The sequence below is a fragment of the Pipistrellus hanaki genome (assembly GCF_964339955.1).
Source record: "Pipistrellus hanaki genome assembly, chromosome: X".
Lineage (NCBI taxonomy): Eukaryota > Metazoa > Chordata > Mammalia > Chiroptera > Vespertilionidae > Pipistrellus > Pipistrellus hanaki.
The window spans coordinates 10,286,104-10,305,003 of record NC_140524.1 but is presented as its reverse complement, the minus strand read 5'-3'; the positions used below and the strand labels follow the sequence as shown (position 1 = coordinate 10,305,003).

At 57.0% G+C, this 18,900-nt stretch overlaps 2 protein-coding genes across 4 annotated transcripts; both read left to right on the top strand.

Annotated features, from left to right (window-relative positions):
- Positions 1 to 546: 546 nt before the first annotated feature.
- On the top strand, positions 547 to 11,902 carry ATP6AP1 (ATPase H+ transporting accessory protein 1). The gene is made up of 10 exons (XM_084871103.1): positions 547 to 756; positions 992 to 1,118; positions 5,558 to 5,632; positions 6,586 to 6,779; positions 7,419 to 7,459; positions 8,440 to 8,525; positions 8,936 to 9,183; positions 9,771 to 9,818; positions 9,905 to 10,136; positions 11,068 to 11,902. The coding sequence occupies exons 1-10, from the start codon at positions 608 to 610 to the stop codon at positions 11,275 to 11,277; spliced, it is 1,410 nt and encodes a 469-aa protein (XP_084727229.1). The 5' UTR covers positions 547 to 607; the 3' UTR covers positions 11,278 to 11,902.
- Positions 11,903 to 12,513: 611 nt separating this feature from the next.
- Positions 12,514 to 18,614, top strand: GDI1 (GDP dissociation inhibitor 1). 3 transcript variants are annotated; one of them, XM_084870047.1, is made up of 11 exons: positions 12,514 to 12,665; positions 13,991 to 14,098; positions 14,242 to 14,341; positions 14,478 to 14,612; positions 15,268 to 15,466; positions 15,732 to 15,863; positions 16,254 to 16,353; positions 16,766 to 16,937; positions 17,205 to 17,349; positions 17,467 to 17,521; positions 17,611 to 18,614. In XM_084870047.1, the coding sequence occupies exons 1-11, from the start codon at positions 12,621 to 12,623 to the stop codon at positions 17,761 to 17,763; spliced, it is 1,344 nt and encodes a 447-aa protein (XP_084726173.1). In that variant the 5' UTR covers positions 12,514 to 12,620; the 3' UTR covers positions 17,764 to 18,614. The 3 variants fall into 3 exon arrangements, with proteins under 3 accessions (XP_084726173.1, XP_084726174.1, XP_084726175.1); XM_084870048.1 differs by lacking the exon at positions 14,242 to 14,341 and having other exon boundaries at positions 12,528 to 12,665; XM_084870049.1 differs by lacking the exons at positions 13,991 to 14,098; positions 14,242 to 14,341 and having other exon boundaries at positions 12,535 to 12,665.
- Positions 18,615 to 18,900: the final 286 nt, after the last annotated feature.

Here is an 18,900-nt window from a genome sequence, read left to right as displayed (position 1 = left end):
ACTCCCGTGCTCGCAGATCATTCCAACAGCTCTGCTACATTGTTGCGTCTCCCTCAAAGAAAGTATCTCAAGGCTTCTCTCGGGCACATCTGAATGGCTGGCATCGCCCCTCTTGCACAACTCAGGAACGGCCTGATGGAAGCGATGCACAGGGCAAAGTATGGGGAAGGGGCGCGGCGCCCCCGAGCCCCTTCTCCCAGCCCCCCAGGCACCCCACTCTCCCTGGTCTCCACTGCCGCTTGCAATCTGAAGCAGAAGATGAAACCTGGGCCAAGCCTTGGGCGTGGGGACCTGTGGAGCGGAGCCCGCCTCGCTCAGCCTGTCCTATCCTGTCAGTGCCAGCTGTACCTACTGGGTGGCAGTGAAACTGACCGAGCTCCTCCAGGCTGTCCCAGCCCCGCAAGGAGCGTGCGCGCCGGAGAAGCGATTGGCCAATCAGGGCACAGGAGCGGCCGTGAGTGGCATGAGCTTCCTTCAATCTTTTGAAGCCCTGGCCCCGGGCCTGCTTCCTGGCCAATGGGCGCGCGGGGGCGGAGCCCGGGCGGGGGCGAAGATCACCTGATCTGCGGCGGCGGCGGTGGCCGAGGCCGTGGTGACTGAAGCTGTGATGGCGGCGACAGCGGCGGCTCCGGGCCTGGCGGGGACGCTCAGGGCCCCAGCGTTTTGTCAAATGAAGTGGCTGCCGGTGCTGCTGGCAGCGGCGGCGGCGGCGGTGGCGGAGCAGCAGGTGCCGCTGGTGCTCTGGTCAAGCGATCGGTGAGCGGGGCGATGGGCTGGGGCGGGCTGGGTGGCGGTTGGGGTGCCCTCGCTCTGCTCCTGGGTTGTTCTCGGCGAGAAGCTGCGAGGCCTAGAGGGGACTGATCCTTGCTTGGCGGCCTACGGCGAATCGGCCGGATCGGAACCTCCGGGACCCACACATCAAACTGGGAGCCCGTGGGTTTCGGATCGTAAACCTTGCGTCCCCACTTGACAGCACCTTTTCTGTCCACAGGGACTTGTGGGTTCCTGCGGCCGACACCCATGAGGGCCACATCACCAGCGACATGCAGCTCTCGACTTACTTAGACCCCGCCCTGGAGCTGGGCCCCCGCAACGTGCTGCTGTTCCTGCAGGACAAGGTGCGCCTGTCCCAGCCCTCTGTCCCTCAGTCATCAGGAGGCAGGCGGGCCCCTCCCCCCAGGATAAGGAAACCCCTTCCCCAAGGGAAGCTTCAGTGACCTTGTCCCAACTGCAGGGAGGTGTGGCTCTTCTCTTGGGAAGGCCCGTCGGAGAAGGCTCAGTGGGACTAGACTGAGGGCCCAGAAATGGCACCAGCTTGACTGGGGGGAGAAAGTGGTCAGAGGCTGGAAGTCTACAGAGTACCATGAACTTGTCTGACCTGCTCTATATGGTGGGGCTGATTGTTGGCGGATGAGAAGACAGATGCCCAAGGAGGGGAAGTGACTGGCTCAAGGTCACACAGCTAATGGGTGGCTGAGTTGTGATTCTAGTGGTAACGATCATAATAGAGAGAGAGAAAAAAATGACCACTTACTGAGTGCTTCGTGGGCACTGTGCTGAGCTGATGTCATTGTCTTGGTTTTACTACCAAGGAAACTAAGGCTTGCGGAGGTGCAGTGATTGGCTGGGTTGTGCACACCACAGTTGGTTCCAGCCTGAGTCTGTCAGACCCTACCTGCGCTCCCCCTCCTGCCCCAGGCCAGTTTGTGCTCATAACTGGGTTTGTGCTCCCTCCCTTCCAGATCTGTCTGCCTCCAACTAGGCACTCAGCCCATGAAAAGACTCGAGGGCCCTGTAGGTTTGACGTTTGGGAAGTGATTGAGCTTCTGCTTGTCCCTTCCTTGTATGGTTCATTCCCCTCATGGTCTTGTTCCATCATTGTGGGTAGCCTGTGGCGGGCATGCGCTCCTGTAGCCCTTCCAGGAGGCGGTAACTAATGTAGTCAGACTGGAACTCAATTCTAGTTCTACTACTTCCTGGCCTTTGGTCTGCAAATGCCTGTTTCTGCATCGGTAAAATTCAGATACTGCCTCATAAGAATGGTGAGGAGCAATTCTGAAAATCCACGGAACACACCTCGCTGGATCCCTGTCTGATGGCATTCACCCATGTAGCAAATATGAACTATCTACTCTGTGCCAGTTATTAAGTGTTGGGGACATAGCAATGAGCAGAATAACCCGAGCCCCTACCCTGAGGAAGCTGATAGTCATGGGAGCATGACAAGTCAATGCTGAGTTCTTACAATATGCCATCATGTCAGTGCTATTGTGTTTAGAGAAGAAAGAAATGGGCTAACCCTATTGTGGTGTGCACAAATGCAGCCAATCATTGCCAGAGGGACTGGCAAGCCTATTTAAGGGAAAGCTGACCAGGCAAGGCTCACTGAGCAGAGACCTGAATGGAGGTCCCTACTGGGCCAGGGAGCTATGCGGTGAAGGATGTTTCTGGAAGAAGGTATAGCATGTGCTAAGGCCCTGGGCAAGACGGAAGAGCTGCTGTCTCTGGAGTATACAGTAGTGAGTGAGAGTAAGGGGGAGGGGATGGTTAGGCAGGCAGCCAGGAGATGAGGAGGAAAAAGGTTGGTTGCAGTTCTAAATGAAGGTGACCAGACGTCCCGCTTTTGGCGGGACAGTCCCGATTTTTAAACAAAGATTCTTTCCAAAAATCGGGACTGTCCCGCCAAAAGCGGGACGCCTGATCACCTTATTCTAAATGAAGCCTCGGGTGACTTCAAAGCAGGAGGTGCCTCGAGGAGAAAGAGAGAGTGGTGGTTTCTGGGCTTTGCGAAGGAGAGCCCAGGTGTCCAAACAAGGTCAGGATTCCTGCCCAGGAGGGAGAGGAAGCTGGCCAAGTGTGTATACTAAACAGAAGCTGATTAAGATCGCCTCCGGCCCTGATGGGGAAAAGCCGGAGAAAGCCGGCGATGGGGTGGAGGGGAAGGAGTTGAAGGGCATCTCTAGGTTGGGGAGGAAAAGGGGTGTGCTTCCAGTTACTGTGGTCTGGAGGCCTCAGAAGACTTTCAGTGCTTTCTCCAGCATGTTCGAGATCTTCACCTGTTTCTCCCCTTCCACCAAAACCAGGTGAGGAGGGGGACTTCTCACACTCCTTTACAAAGGTGCCATCCATGCCCAGCCAGTATGGCTCAATGGGTGAGCATCCACCTATGAACCAGGAGGTCATGGTTCGATTGCTGGTCAGGGCACTTGCCCAGGTTGCGGGCTTGATCCCCAATGGGGGGGTGTGCAGGAGGCAGCCGATCGATGATTCTCATCATTGATGTTTCTCTCTCTCTCCCTCTCCCTTCCTCTGTGAAATGAAAAATATGTTTTAAAAAAGTCCTGTTGGTTCTAGCTGTTGCAACTGGTATGCAGGTTCTCCTTTTTTTTTTTTTTTTTTTTACTTTCCTTGAGGGGGGTGGGCATGCAGTAAATGCTTCTAACTGCCACAACCCCTCCCCTAGCTTCCCTTTTCCTTACCCAGTTCCTGTTGTCAAAGGCAGGCAGCTGACTCTTACTCCTGAAGTTACCACAAGTCAGCTGCCCGCACATATCCTCCCAGCCCCATGACTGCCTTCCATGTTTTCTCACCCTCACCCTGCCAGGAGGGTGCTACAGAAAAGAAAGAGCCCTATCCCACTTGTCGGCAAACTCATTAGTAACAGAGCCAAATATCAACAGTACGATTGAAATTTCTTTTATTTTTAATATATATTTTATTAATTTTTTACAGAGAGGAAAAGAGAGGGATAGAGAGTTAGAAACATCGATGAGAGAGAATCATCGACCAGCTGCCTCTTGCACACCCCCTACTGGGGATGTGCCTGCAACCAAGGTACATGCCCTTGACTGGAATCGAACCCAGGACCCTTCAGTCGGCAGGCCGACGCTCTATCCACTGAGCCAAACCGGTCTCAGCTGAAATTTCTTTTGAGAGCCACATTTTTAAAACTTAAACTTCTTCTAGAGCCCTAACCGGATGGGCTCGGTGGATAGAGTGTCAGCTTGTGGACTGAAGGGTCCCATGTTCGATTTTGGTCAAGGGCACGTAGTATGGTTGCAGGCTACTCCCCGGGCCAGGTCCAGGTCTGGGCGAATGTAGGAGGCAACCAATCGATATGTTTCTCACACATCGATGTTTCTCTCTGTCTTTTCCTCTCTCTTTCACTCTCTTTAAAAAAACACACAAAACTTGCTGAAACCGATTTGGCTCAATGGATAGACCGTTGGCCTGTGGACTGAAAGGTCCCAGGTTCGATTCCGGCCAAGGGCACGTACCTTGGTTGCCGGCACATCCCCAGTAGAGGTTATGCAAGAGGTAGATAATAGATGATTCTCCCTCATCGATGTTTCTAACTCTCTATCCCTCTCTCTTCCTCTCTTTAAAAAATCAATAAAATATATTTTAAAAAAACACACACACACTCAAAACTTGCCCTAGTTGATAGAGCATTGGCCTGCCCACTAAAGGGTCCCAGGTTCCATTCCTGCAAGGACACATGCCCTGGTTGCAGGCTCCATCCCCAGTAGGGGGTGTGCAGGAGGCAGCTGATCAGTGATTCTCTCATCATTGGTGTTTCTATCTCTCTCTCCTTCTCCCTTCTTCTCTGAAATCAATAAAATATATTTTTAAAAAAAACCTCAATGGAAAAATATCCTCGGTTGAGAATAAAAAATATACATATATATATCCTATATAATAAAAGCCTAATATGCAAATTGCCCCCTTGGATAGTCATTAGACCAGGAGTTGGACCAGGATACTGGGAGTTGGACTGCTCACTGTGATGTGTGCTGACCACCAGGGGGCAGCACAGAACATGGCCGGTGTAACAGGGACAGGGACAGGGACAGAGGAGGTATGGTGAGAATGCAGGGTATCCGCTGAGCTGGCTTTCACTCCGTGGGTGCCAGGGCTCGCACGCCCCAGGTGCCGGGCACCCATGAGGAGCCTGCTCTACACCTGTGCGGCCTCTTCCGGGTGAGCTGGGCTGCAGGCACTGGGACCATAGGGGCCTGTTGGGTTCCCCATGGGTTCGCACAGGAACTGGTCTGCGAGGCCAGCTGGGAGAGAGTGCACTGCCTGCTTGGCTTCCGTGAGAGGCCCACACTGTGCCCTGGCCCATGGCATCTTTGTATGGGGACTTGGGCACTGTGACTTAGGCAGAGGAGGACACATGGGGGCCTGAGGGCCCAGGTGCTGCCCAGGGCCCAGACGTCAGTGAGACCTGCCCTTCCACGCGAGACGCTTGCACTTTGATCGCTGTGGGGAGCGGGCCTAAGCTGGCAGTCGGACATCCCCCAAGGTTTCCCGGACTGAGGGCCCAGGCTGGACTGAGCGACTCCCACCAAGTGCACGAATTTTGTGCACTGGGCCTCTAATATATGAAAGAACCTTCTATCCTCATCCCCCACCCCCAAACTTGCCCTTGCTTGCTTTTCTGATCAGACCAAATCTGACTCCAAGTGAGATTTTGCTGGCCCTGCAAATGCACGGGGAAGGGGTCTGCCCCCTGCCCTGGCCACTTCTGAGGCTGTCTTCCTTGCTTCCCTACTAGCTGAGCATTGAGGACTTCACGGCATATGGTGGTGTGTTTGGAAACAAGCAGGACAGCACCTTTTCGAACCTGGAGGTAAGAGTCCCCTCCCAGCTGCGGGCACGGGGGCTGTCCCACCCCCACCCCATAGCACACTAAAGAACTGTTTCACCAACCTCAGGGTGGGGCGTGCTCGAGGCAGCTGGTCAGTGACCCTCTCTAATTGATGTTTCTATCTCTCTATCCCACTCCCTTCCTCTCTCTCTAAAAATAAAACAAACAAAAAACAGCCCTGGCTGGCATGGCTCAGTGGCTAGAGTGTCAGCCTGCACACCAGAGGGTTGCAGGTTCGATTCCCAGTTAAGGGCATGTACCTGGTTGCAGGTTCAGTCCCCACCCCATCAGGGTATGTGCGGGAAGCAATCAATTGATGTGTCTCTTTCTACATCTCTCTTTCTCTCCATCCCTACTCTCTCCCTTCCATTCTCTCTAAAAATCAATGGGAAAAAATATCCTCACTCCTCAGGTGAGGATTAAAAAAAAAGAGTAAAAAAATTTTTTAAAAAATCCTAGCTGGTTTGGCTCAATGGATAAAGTACTGGACCATGGACTGAAGGGTCCTGGGTTCGATTCTAGTCAAGGGCACATAACTTGGTTGCAGGTTCAATCCCTGACCCATGCGGGAGGCAACTAATCTATGTGTATCTCTCCCATCGATGTTTCTCTCTGTCTCTCCCAATCCTTTCCACTCTCTAAAAGTCAATGGAAAAATATTCTCGGGTGAGGGGTAAGCAAAAAACAAAATATATATATATAAAAGCACACACACAACCTGTTTCCTTAGGAACCAGAGCTGCTGGCTTTGGGGGTAGAAAGGCGTAAGTGTCAGGGGCCAGGGGTGCGGGGCATTTTCCTTCTGACCCTGAATGAGACTCAATCCTGTGGGTGTGGGTGCGGCTTGCAGGGGAGGGCTGCCAGAGCGGTGTGAGGGGCTGGCCCAGGCCAGGTCCCTTTTGCTAACTCATCCTCCACGTCTCCTTTGTGCCCAGAATGCCCTGGACTTGGCCCCGTCCTCTCTCGTGCTTCCTGCTGTTGACTGGTATGCAGTGAGCACTCTGACCACGTACCTGCAGGAGAAGCTGGGGGCCAGCCCCTTGCACGTGGACCTGGCGACCCTTCGGGAGCTGAAGCTCAATGCCAGCCTCCCGGCGCTGCTGCTCATCCGCTTGCCCTACACAGCCAGGTACGGCCCGGCTAGCAGCCCAGGGCTCTGGGCTCTGCGAGCACAACCCAGTCAACGATGACAGTCCTTCCGGTCAGAACCCTGAAGCCCTTCCGGAAGGCGCCCTGTATCTCCAGAAGAGACCGGAAGGGCCTCTGGCCGGGCTGTGATTCACTGAACTGGGCCTCCAGAGACAAGGTGGACGTAGGCACTGGTGGCAGGGACAGGAGAGGGACCGTGAAGTGGGGGGTGCAGGGAGGGGCAAGGGATTCCAGGCAGGGCCTTGAGGTGAGCAAAAATGTAGAGGGATCCCAGCCGGTGTGGCTCAGTGGTGGAGCGTCGACCTATGAACCAGGAGGTCACAGTTCCATTCCTGGTCAGGGCACATGCCCAGGTTGCGGGCTCCGTCCCCAGTGTGGGGATGTACTGTAGGCAGCTGTTCAATGATTCTCTCTCATCATTGATGTTTCTCTCTCTCCCTCTTCCTTCCTCTCTGAAATCAATAAAAGTATATATATTAAAAAAACCCCCAAGAGATATGGAGGGGGAGGCGGAGTGCTAGGCTCATGGGGCTCATGGGAGAGGACGCGGCATTGAGTGGAGGACACAGTGGGGGAGCTATTTGGACTGTGGGGCGCTAACGCTCTGTCTTTTCCGTAGCTCGGGTCTGATGGCACCACGGGAAGTCCTCACAGGCAATGGTGAGTGGCTCAGGGAGGGAGCACGTTCTCCAGTCCTCCCCATCCCTCCCTGCAGAGTGGTCCTCCGCTCCTTGGCTCCTCCTCCCCCCCAGCGTGGCTTCCTGCTTCTTGGAGCAGCTGGCAGCTGATCAGGGAAATGCTGGCCCTCGGGCCTCATCCGCTGGGCCTGCCTCGTGGAGATTTGGGGATGTCTAAGCGTCCTCTCTGCGGGAGCCTGGGAGCCAGTTTCCACGGAGGCAGCCTGAATCCTTTAGGGTGGGTTTAAGAGGCCAGCAGCATTTCAAAAATCAGTTCCGAATACTTGTCATCTTCTTTCTTAATCTTTCTGTATTGATTTCAGAGCGGAAGGGAGAGAGAGACAGAAACATCAGTGATGAGAGCGAATCATTGATCAGCTGCCTCCTGTACTCCCCACACTGGAGATCTAGCCTGCAACCCAGGCACATGCCCTGACTGGGAATCGAACCCTGACCTCCTGGTTCCTAGGTCGATGCCCAACCACTGAGCCACACTGGCCAGGCATCACTTGTCTTCTTTTTGCGATAACGGACAGTCATTCCCATTGGGAAGGTCACTGGAAACCTTCCACTGGGTGGGTTCGAAATTGCATATACCTTTGTGTTTTCTTGGTCCCTTTAGTTAGGCCTGGGCATCAGGGAGCTGACAGCGGAGGCCGCAGGTGGCCCAGGGGAGGCTGGGGGTGGGCAGGATGAACAGCAGCTGCTGCCAGGGACCATGAATGGAAATTTTAAACACTATTGAAGGCTGACGGGAGCCGACTGACTCATCAGGGGTCTCAGTTGGTTTCTGGGGGCGGGAAGACGTCACAGTGCAGACCCCTGGGGGTCGCCACCTCGGTGAGAGGGTCTCCCTGAGCTCCATTAGGAGGGCACTGATGGGTGTGCAAGGGCAGGCGGTGGGCAGCGTTGCTCTCGGTGTCCACCTGTGACCGGTTCTCTGCTCTCCCCGTTGCCCCTCAGATGAGGTCATCGGGCAGGTGCTGAGCATGCTCAAGTCGGAAGATGTCCCGTACACAGCGGCGCTCACAGCGGTCCGCCCCTCCAGGGTATGTGCCCTGCCGCAGGGGCCCTGGGAGGTGCGGGCAGAGGCCGCGTGGTGCATGGGCCTGGAGGGGGGTGTGGCTCCGATGGCCTCAGTGGGGGCCAGCTTCACCCCTGGGCCCACGTCAGGGGGGACGAATACAAACCTGCTTATTCCTGCCAGCTGCAGGTTTCTGAATGCCCTGCCAGTCTTCCGGGCTGGCAAATGCTCAATTGAGTCCAGATGTTCCCTAATTGGTGGGACTAGGACCATCCCTGAGGTTTAGGGGCCAGCCGTAGAGAGCTTCCCGGAGGAAAGGCCTCTGAGTACGACCGGTGGGACCACAGATGGGGGAGAGGGCCAGCGAGGGCAGGCCACTTGGTCTGGGCCCGCTCCCAGGGCTGCTGAGAGAAGGCTTGTGGGCTGTCTCTGCAGGTGGCCCGCGATGCAGCCCTGGTGGCCGGGGGGCTAGGCCGGCAGCTGCTACAGACGACGCCCAAACAGCCCGTGTCCGTTGTGGTCCACCCCCCTGTGAGCTATAACGACACTGCGCCCCGGATCCTGTTCTGGGCCCAGAACTTCTCAGTGGCTTATAGGGACAGCTGGGAAGACCTGACCGGCAGGACCTTTGACACCCCGTCTCTCAATATGACCGGCTCTTTCTGGAATGACTCCGTCGCCAGGTGAGGGCAAAGGACCTGTCACTTGGGATGGGTATATGTGCCGGTGGTGTGTGTTCACCATGGGAATGCTGGGGGGGGGGGGTGCTATTGGAGGGCCCTTGAAGTGGGGGTTGCTCAGAGTTCTGCTCCCCCATGCCTTCTAGTCCTTGACTGGGACCTTGTCAGCTAGGAACCTGACACCTCCCCCTTGAATGGCCTCAAGGCGATTGCACTATGGTGCATACCATGCCCGAGCAAGTTCTGGGGTTCCCATACCTTCCCTGTGCAGTGAGAGAGATCACCCTCACTCCCAAAACCCAACCTGGGCACCTCAACAACCCCAAGGGGAGGGTCTTAAAGGAGGAGGGGCAGTGGGTTCAGGGGAGCCAGAGGAAGGAGCCCTCAGCTGGAGGTGGGGGACCCGCATGCTGGTTCCTGACCTAGAATATGACAGGGCCTCAGTTTTCCCATCTGTCAAATGGGGGCATTGCCTCTTCAGGTGGCTGCAAGGACCCAGGCAGCTTCCGTAGGAGCAGACTTGAGCAACGTGGTCTAAGCTGCTCAAGGCCCTTTCAGAGCCTGACTTGCCTCTCACTCTGGCCCTACAGGCTTTCGCTGACCTATGAACAACTCTTTGGTGCCACGGTGACATTTAAGTGAGTCCGAGGGGCGGTGGAGGTGTGGGTGGACTGGTGTGGCTCTGGCTTCCTCAGCTACCTGACGCCCTTGTGGTCTTCCCCAGGTTCACTCTGGTGAACCGCTTCTATCCAGTGTCGGCCCGGCACTGGTTTACCATGGAGCGCCTGGAAATCCACAGCAATGGCTCTGTGGCCTACTTCAACGTCTCCCAGATCACAGGGCCCAGCATCTACTCTTTCCACTGCCAGTACGTCAGCAGTCTTAGCAGCCAGGGCAGCATCCTTGTGCCTGACACACAGCCCTTCCTCTGGCAGATGACGCTTGAGGATTTCCAGGTAGGAAGCAGGGAGGAGCCCAGCCTGGAAGTAGCAGGGTCTGGGTAGAGCGGAGGAAGCAGAGGCCTGAAGTCTTAAAAAAATAAATAAATAAATAAATAAATATATATATAGATATTTATAATCCTATATAATAAGAGGCTAATATGCAAATTGTCCCCTCAACTGGGAGTTTGACAGAGGGGTGGGGGGGGGTAGGGCCAGCCCACCAACCTCGAGGCCCCTCAGCTGGCCCAATCAGCTCTGATGGGGGCAGGCCAGCCAGACCCATGAATTCGTGCACTGGGCCTCTAATATTTATATAAAATATATTCTTTAAAAAAAAAAAAATATATATATATATATATATATATATATATATATATATATATTTAATTGATTTTTTACAGAGAGGAAGAGAGAGAGATAGAGATTTAGAAACATCAATGAGAGACATCATTGATCAGCTGCCTCCTGCACACCCCTTAATGGGGATGTGCCTACAACCAAGGTACATGCCCTTGACCAGAATCGAACCAGGGACCTTTCAGTCCACAGGCCGACGTTCCATCATCCACTGAGCCAAACCGGTTCAGGCTATAAAATATATTCTTATTGATTTCAATAGAGGAAGGGAGAGAAAGAGAGAAAAACATCAATGATGAGAGAGAATGATGAGAGAGAATCATTGATCGGCTGCCTCCCGCACATCCCTGGGGATCGAGCCCGCAACCTGGGCATGTGCCTTGACTGGGAATCGAACCATGACCTCCTGGTTCATAGGTCAATGCTCAACCACTGAGCCACGCCAGGTTGACACCCTTTGGGCTTGGGCTCAGGAATGTAGTCGAGAGCCCTGTCCCCATGAAGCTCCCTTCCCACTGACTTGGGAACCTCAGCTCTTACTGGGCCTCCCTCTCCGTGGGGCCACGTGGTCCTTTCTGTCCCCCAGATCCAGGCCTTCAACGTGACAGGCGAGCAGTTCTCCTACGCCACCGACTGCGCGGGCTTCTTCTCCCCGGCCATCTGGATGGGGCTGCTCACCTCCTTGTTCATGCTCTTCATCTTCACCTATGGCCTGCACATGATCCTCAGCCTCAAGACCATGGACCGCTTTGACGACCACAAGGGCCCCACCATCACTTTGACCCAGATTGTGTGATCCTGTGCCCGCGGGGGGTTATGGGTGTGATGGTGTCCAGGTTGTCACTTTCTCACCTCGAGGCATGCTGGACCGAAGGACTTCCTTCTCTTCCTACCGTAGCATGAACCCCCAACTCCCCTCAGTCTGTTTTGCTCCTATTCAACCCTGTGAGGGGCTTCCCTCAGGCTGCCCCCCCTCCGCCCCCCATCTTTATCAACAGGTGTACATATTCTGCGTAGATAGTAGACAAATCTCCCAGGATTGGTGATTATAAAGGGAGGGGACATGAATTCCAGAGCCTCTCTAACTTCCCCCCTTTCCTTATTTATTTTCATATCTCCACCTTCAGCCCTTGCTGTTTATAGTGCTTTTGTGTAGCCAGTGCTTTGTGGGGTTCCCTGCAGCAGCCAGGAGCTGGATATTCTCTGAGTTGGGGGGGTGGGGTGGGGTCAAAGTACCATTTAACCGTCCTGCTTGGCTAGTGTTGTTTTTAGTGATGTGCTTCCCGTACGCAGTGCACCGGTTTATTCTTTGTGGCCTGCGAAGGAAGGGACCTCCCCGGCAGGTGGGCTGGGCGCGCTCACTGGGTTTCTGGCAGGCTTGGTGGGTTTCCTTCCTAATAAAATAAAGATGGGTCACCGTGCTTCGGCCTCCTGTCGCTCATTTCTGCACTGGACACGCGGGATGTGCTTGGCTGAGGGCTTCCGGGGAGGCGCCCAGGTGTAGCTGTAGCCAAATGAGGTTGGGTTTTGGGGGGATGGGGGGCGGGCGGGAAGGGCTGCAGGAGCCCGGGAGGAAGATGCAGAGGGTCTTTAGCAAGCTGGACCCCTGAGTAGCAGTGCAGGGAGGGGGCTGCAGTGCACCTGCTGGAAGGGCCAGGGCGATCGGAGCCTGGAGATGACAGCTGTGACAATGGCAGCCCTCCAGTCCCCGGGGACCCGGGCTGCAGCAGGGGTGTGTGCTGGACCGCGCTGAGCATCCCACAGGGCGGGGCCGCGCCCCGGCTCCCGCGCACGGATCCCCATCCCCGGTCGCAGCACCGCCGCCGGCAGCCCCGCCCGCCCCGCCCCGCCCCGCTCCCCTCCCTCCGGGGCTTTCGGGGAGCGGCGCCGCCCGCGGAGCCCGCGCCGGTGCAGAGGCCAGGGCCCCGGCAGCCCTCCCGGGAGGGGCCCCGGGGAGGCGGGGGCCCCGCCGTGCGCGGCGGAGCGCGGGGAGGGACGGACTCTTTGACGCGGCGGAGGGATCGCGGGGGGGGGGGGGGCGGCCGCCGCGCCGCCATCTTTGGTCCAGTGCTGCGGCAGCGGCGGCGGCGGTGGTGAAGCAGGAGGAGGAGCCCCCGGCGCTGGCACCCAGGCCCGACCATGGATGAAGAATACGATGTGATCGTGCTGGGCACCGGCCTCACCGTAAGTGCGGCCCCGGGCGCCCCGAGCCCCGCATCGCCCCATCCATCCTCCCCGCAGTGCTGCCGCCCCCGACCCATCCTGTCACTGCCATCAGCGGCGCTGCCCGCCCCGGCTGGCTCTCTGGTCCCCGAAAAAAACAGCCCCGTGCCCATCCCCGCGATGTCGCCTCTACCCACTGCCGTGGCTCCGTCTCTAAGAAATGGCCCCCGTTTTCCCTGCCCCTTCAACTCCCCGGGTCCCGACAGCCGGCCCCTTCTGCCCTCCCCATCCCAGCCTACACCCCGACTCGACCCTATACTCCCCAGAGCCCCCGCCCTATACCCCCCACTCAGCCCTATACCCCCCAGAGCCCCTCGCCCCGACACCGGCCCGTTCAGCATCCTCTCTCATCTTGCGCTAATCCTGATGAGGATGAAATATAAGGACCTTGGTCAGGGGCCCTCGGCCAGGGTGGACCCTCATCTTGCCTTCTCAGCTTTTTAGGGGGCCTGGGGACCCAGGGAATGTTCCAGAAGGAGCAGTTGTGGGGGCAGTGGCCACATTCCCGCTACTCCTCCTATCCTCCCCTCCCCCCCCCCCCAGTTTCCCATGGATACCTCAGGCTGACTAGTGTCGGCAGCCTTTGTCTTTGGGTTAGTGACAGTGACAGTGAACGGTGGGGTGTTCATCTCCCCCCTTCCCCAAACCCCGTTGGGCTGCTCCTCAGAGAGACATTTCCCTCGGTGGTGGCGCAGGAGCCCCTCCCCTGGGGGGAAGACTCCAGGCCAGGGGCCACTCGGAGGACCCAGCAGCCCAGGGTGGGGTCTGCGATTCCTGGATCTTGCTAAGCCTTTCTTCCCTTCCCTTACGGGGGTCCATCCAGCTGGGTCTCCCCTGTGGCTCATGGTATCTCACCTGTCTTTTCTTGCAGCTCTGGGTAGAGAGCTGGTGTAGCTAGATGCGTCTCTCGGTGGGAGTTGCTGAATAGCCCATCTGTGTGCCTGCTGGCTCCCCTCTCCTGCTCTGCTCCCATTCTTTCTTTCTCTCTCTGCCCTGCAAGGTTATAAAGGAGACTGTGGTCAGATCAAACCATTGCCCCCTCATTTTAGGCCACTCGGCCAGCAGGGGGTGGTGGTGGTGGTGGTGGTGGTGATGGTGGTGGTGGTGGTGGTGGTGTTGATGGTGGTGGTGGTGGTGGTGGTGATGGTGATGGTGAAAGGAGCTGTCCATTGGTGCGGAGTCTTTCTAGCTTTGCCGTCCTCTCCCGTTTGGGGTGGGGAACCAGTAAGGGCTGCTGGTGGGAATGGGGGCAGGTGGGAGCACAGCCAATGCCACCCCTTCTGCAGGAATGCATCCTGTCGGGCATCATGTCTGTGAATGGGAAGAAGGTGCTGCATATGGACCGGAACCCCTACTATGGGGGCGAGAGCTCCTCCATCACACCCCTGGAGGAGGTGAGGCCACCGAGCCGGGCCCATCCCTTGCTACCCTCTTGCTTAGAGTGCTACGGCGGCTCCTTAGGGTTTCTGGGCAGGAGGGGCAGGGGCGGGAGGGGTGGTCTTAGAGGTGCCTCTCTTTCTCTCCTCCCTGCTTACAGCTGTATAAGCGTTTTCAGTTGCTGGAGGGGCCACCGGAGTCGATGGGCCGGGGCCGAGACTGGAATGTTGATCTGATCCCCAAATTCCTCATGGCCAATGGTGAGGGAGACGCAGGACGTATTGCGGGGGGTGGTGACTGGGACAACCAGAGAGGGCTCAGGCTCCAAAGGAGGGGCAGCCAGAGCTGCTGAGGGAGCCATGTTGATACTGTTGCCTTTCCTTCCGCACCCTGCAGGGCAGCTGGTAAAGATGTTACTGTACACAGAAGTGACTCGCTACTTGGACTTCAAGGTGGTGGAAGGCAGCTTCGTCTACAAGGGGGGCAAGATCTACAAAGTGCCGTCCACCGAGACCGAAGCCTTGGCTTCCAGTGAGTCCGGGTCCCCTGAGCCAGAGGATCTTGGGGGTGGGGGCAGCCATCCAGAACAGGGAGTCCCCCACCCAAGGTCACATTCCAGAAGTCCCTTGCTCTGTCTCTTCTCTCCCGCCCTGGGCTGACCCTCACACTGATTGCCAGGAGGGAAGTCCGTGTACACGGGGGATGTGGAGGGCGGACTCCATGAAAGATGTTAGCCTTTTAAAACAATGTCAGAGAGAGATAGAAATAGCAATGATGAGAGCGAATCATAATCATGGATTGGCTGCCTCCTGCACCTCCCCCCCCCCCAGGAGATCAAGCCCACAACCCGGGCATGTGCTCTGACCGGGATTCGAACCATGACCTCCTGGTTCACAGGTACATGCTCAGCCACACTGAGCCACACTGGCTGGGCAGACTTCAGCTTTTGTTAGGGGCTGCACCTGAACAGTGAAACATCTTCCAGTGTCAGAGCCAGGAGGGCCCTCACAGCCTTTCCGGATGGGAAACTGAGGCTGAGAAGGGCAGAGGGGTTCATCGAAGGTCACATGGCAGTGAGCAAGATAACTCAGCCGGGAGCTAGGGACCCTGCTTCCTTGGCCTGCCTGGCGGGAAGGAGAGCTTTATGTTCTGTGATGTGAAGGCTTTTCTCGCATCATCTCTGCAGATCTGATGGGGATGTTTGAGAAAAGGCGCTTCCGCAAGTTCCTGGTGTTTGTGGCAAACTTTGATGAGAACGACCCCAAGACCTTTGAGGGCGTCGACCCCCAGAGCACCAGCATGCGCGAAGTCTACCGGAAGTTTGACTTGGGCCAGGACGTCATTGACTTCACTGGCCACGCCCTGGCGCTCTACCGCACCGATGAGTGAGGAGAAGCTGTCATGGCGCCCTGCACCGCACCTGGCCTGAGCCCTGCTCCCCACCCCTGCCTACCGCTCCCTCGGTCCAGTGTGCACATCCCCCATCCTCAGCCTCACCCTCACCTGTTGCTTTTCCACTCCTTCCCCGTGTTTAACCCCTAAGTTTCCCCAGGCCAATGAGGGCAGGGGATGCTAGCCTGGCGCCTGGGTGGGGGTGAGCTGGGGGTTCTGTTGAGCCTCTTCTTCTGACCTTGTCCCCCTCCCCCCCAGCTACTTGGACCAGCCTTGTCTCGAGACCATCAACCGCATCAAGTTGTACAGCGAGTCCCTGGCCCGGTATGGCAAGAGCCCATATTTATACCCACTCTATGGCCTTGGAGAGCTGCCTCAGGGCTTTGCAAGGTGAGACCACAGCTTCTTTCCGTTGGCAGTACTGAACAGCACTAAGGCTAAGAATGGGAATGGCCCTTGAGCATTTTCCTGGCATCCTGTACTCTGCCCTCTTGGGCTTCACTTACTTTGCATCTTCCTCGGGTGCCAGGGTGCCAGGGTGCCACAGCAATGTGTGGAAGTGCAGAGTGGAAGGGGCAGGCCCCTGCAGCTGGGGCTTGCTCGGCTCCTGCCCGTCAGGTGGCGGGAGGACTGGGCCGGGGTCCTTGGAACCTTGAGTCAGGGCTTGCTCAGAGCCTTTAGACTTGTTCCTCAGACCAGCTATGCCCCCATGCCACCCTTAACACTAGCCGTTTACAGGATATTCTGGGTGGGTCCTCACTATGACTCTCCCCACCGTAGGTTGAGTGCCATCTATGGGGGGACATATATGCTGAACAAACCTGTGGATGACATCATCATGGAGAATGGCAAGGTGGTGGGTGTGAAGTCTGAGGGAGAGGTAAGCCTTTCCTGTGGCGCAGTCCTGATGGCGTGGGCGGAATCTGTTCTTCTTAGAGGTTCTCTTCCCCATGGCCCTGGCTCTGCTGGGTCTGCTGCTGCTCAGCTCTGGGGGCCTTGGGTTGGGCACTGGAGCTCCAGGAGTCTACATAGCCATCCTGTTGGCAAGAGGTATCTCTCCAGGCCCATGGGCTGTGCCAGTGGTCTGGGGAGTGTTCTTGATCAGTGTCAGCAAGGGGGGTCGCCCAGCTCGGCATCGCGGGCGTACTTACCTGAGACGCAGGATGAAGCTGTTTGCTACATACAGGAGGGGCAGTGGCTACATAGGAGCTGCCAGCCCTAGCCGTGGGCCCATCTCCATGACCACCGAGGGGAGTGTCGGGTAGGGACAAGGCCTTTCGGTGCTTTCACAGGTGGCCCGCTGCAAGCAGCTGATCTGTGACCCCAGCTACATTCCAGACCGTGTGCGGAAGGCTGGCCAGGTTATCCGAATCATCTGCATCCTCAGCCACCCCATCAAGAACACCAACGATGCCAACTCCTGCCAAATCATCATCCCCCAGAACCAGGTCAACAGGAAGTCAGGTGGGCGAAGCTCCACGTGACTTCCTCCAGGGTGTTGTCTTTGGGTGACTCTGCCTGATCCCTCCACGGAAGAATAGAGACCCGCATCACAGTCCCCATGACCTGGGGCCCTAGGGACCGGGGGACTTGGACTCTTCCCCTTCGTGAAGGTGGCAGCTTGGATGCTGCCTGCCGTGTGGAGCTGGGGAGGGTCAGGCGGGCCCAAAGTGAGCCAGCCCCCGAGCGCCCTTTGCGTGCTCACGTTAATGGAGCGTTTCCTGCGGACAGACATCTACGTGTGCATGATCTCCTACGCACACAACGTGGCTGCTCAGGGCAAGTACATCGCCATCGCCAGCACCACGGTGGAGACCTCGGAGCCCGAAAAGGAGGTTGAGCCGGCCCTGGAGCTACTGGAGCCCATTGACCAGAAGTGAGGGGCTGGGGCGGGGAGGACACGGAGCCGAGGGGCTGGGGGGCTAGGGGACGGGTACCGTGGAGGGCAGGGCTGTTGGTGAGACCTGTCCCCTCCCCTCCATCTGCCCTTCAGGTTTGTGGCCATCAGTGACTTGTACGAGCCCATCGACGATGGTTCTGAGAGCCAGGTGAGCAGCCTGTCCTGGCCCCAGCCCCTGGCTGCTTGCCCAGGGCCCCTACCCAACTCACCCTGGGCCCCGGCTCTGGCTGTTTTCAGGTGTTCTGTTCCTGCTCCTATGACGCCACCACACACTTTGAGACAACCTGCAACGACATCAAAGACATCTACAAGCGTATGGCAGGCTCCGCCTTTGACTTTGAGAACATGAAGCGCAAACAGAACGATGTCTTTGGAGAAGCTGACCAGTGATTGCTGACCCTCCCCCGGCCCCAGATGCCCCTCCCCTGTTCTCCTCCAGGGCTCGGGAGACGGGCATGGCTGGGCACCCCCCCCCCCCGTTTCCAGCATCCTCTGCTTCCCCCACCGCATTCCTGTCACCCACCTCATTGATTCACTGACCAAATCCTTAATCTTAGTGATGGTTTGGGAGATGGGCGGGGGGTGGCTAGCATCGTCTTTCTGGGCCCTTCCTTATCCTGGGAAAAGAGGGTTCCTCTCCTTGTCTGTGTTTCTTCCTCCCGACCCCGAATTCTTCTGTTCCGTCCGGGAAGAACACGGAGGGAAAGCTGACTTCTGCCCCCACTGCTCTTACTCCCACTGTAGTGGCCTTTGGAGACCCCCCTGCCTCCCCCCACCACCTCTTGTGTGTTGGAGAGAAGGGGCCCTCCGAGCACAAAGCTTCATCCTTCATCCCTCCCCTCCCCGTTAATTTATTCTAATTTATTAACTTCCGCCTCCCCTGTCTGAGAAGAGAGTTCTGTGTCCCCCCCCTCGCAGTCCTGGGGCGGCCTCGGGCTGTGGAGCAGCCCCGGCTCCCTGGGCGGCCTGGGATGGGGAAGGGCTTGGGCGTGGCCCCGTTGGAGGGTGACCGTGCTATTTTTGTTTGTGTCTTTGTATTTGTGTTCTTTGTTCCCGAGAGAAATGTGAGCAAAGCAGAAGGAGGTGGGAAAACGGATCTAGACCCCCAGTGTGCCCTGCCCCCACCCTTTCCCTTAGTGGTGGGAAACCCCTATCTTTCAAAGTGAATGTGTGCCCTTCCCCAACCTCTAGTGTATTTCACAGGAAACAAAACCTCCCAATAAAACTGTGTGGAAACCTGAGCCCAGGTCTTCGGCATCCTTTCCCCCAAACTGGGCACCGGGTAGGGCCTCGGCTTTCCTGGGTGGCATGCGGTCCCCGTGAGTTTGGGACTCTGGCTGAGGTTGGCTCCAGATGGCTACAAACAGGTCGCTGTCTTCATCAGGGAAGGAACCAGCTCCTGGACTGAAGGCACCTGCGCAGAGGAAACGGGTCACAGAAACCTTCCCTGGGGGTCAATGTGAAAGGACCTGGGACAGGGGTCTGGCCTGAGGCGGGGTTGGAGCAGGGTCCTTGCCTCCCAGTCAA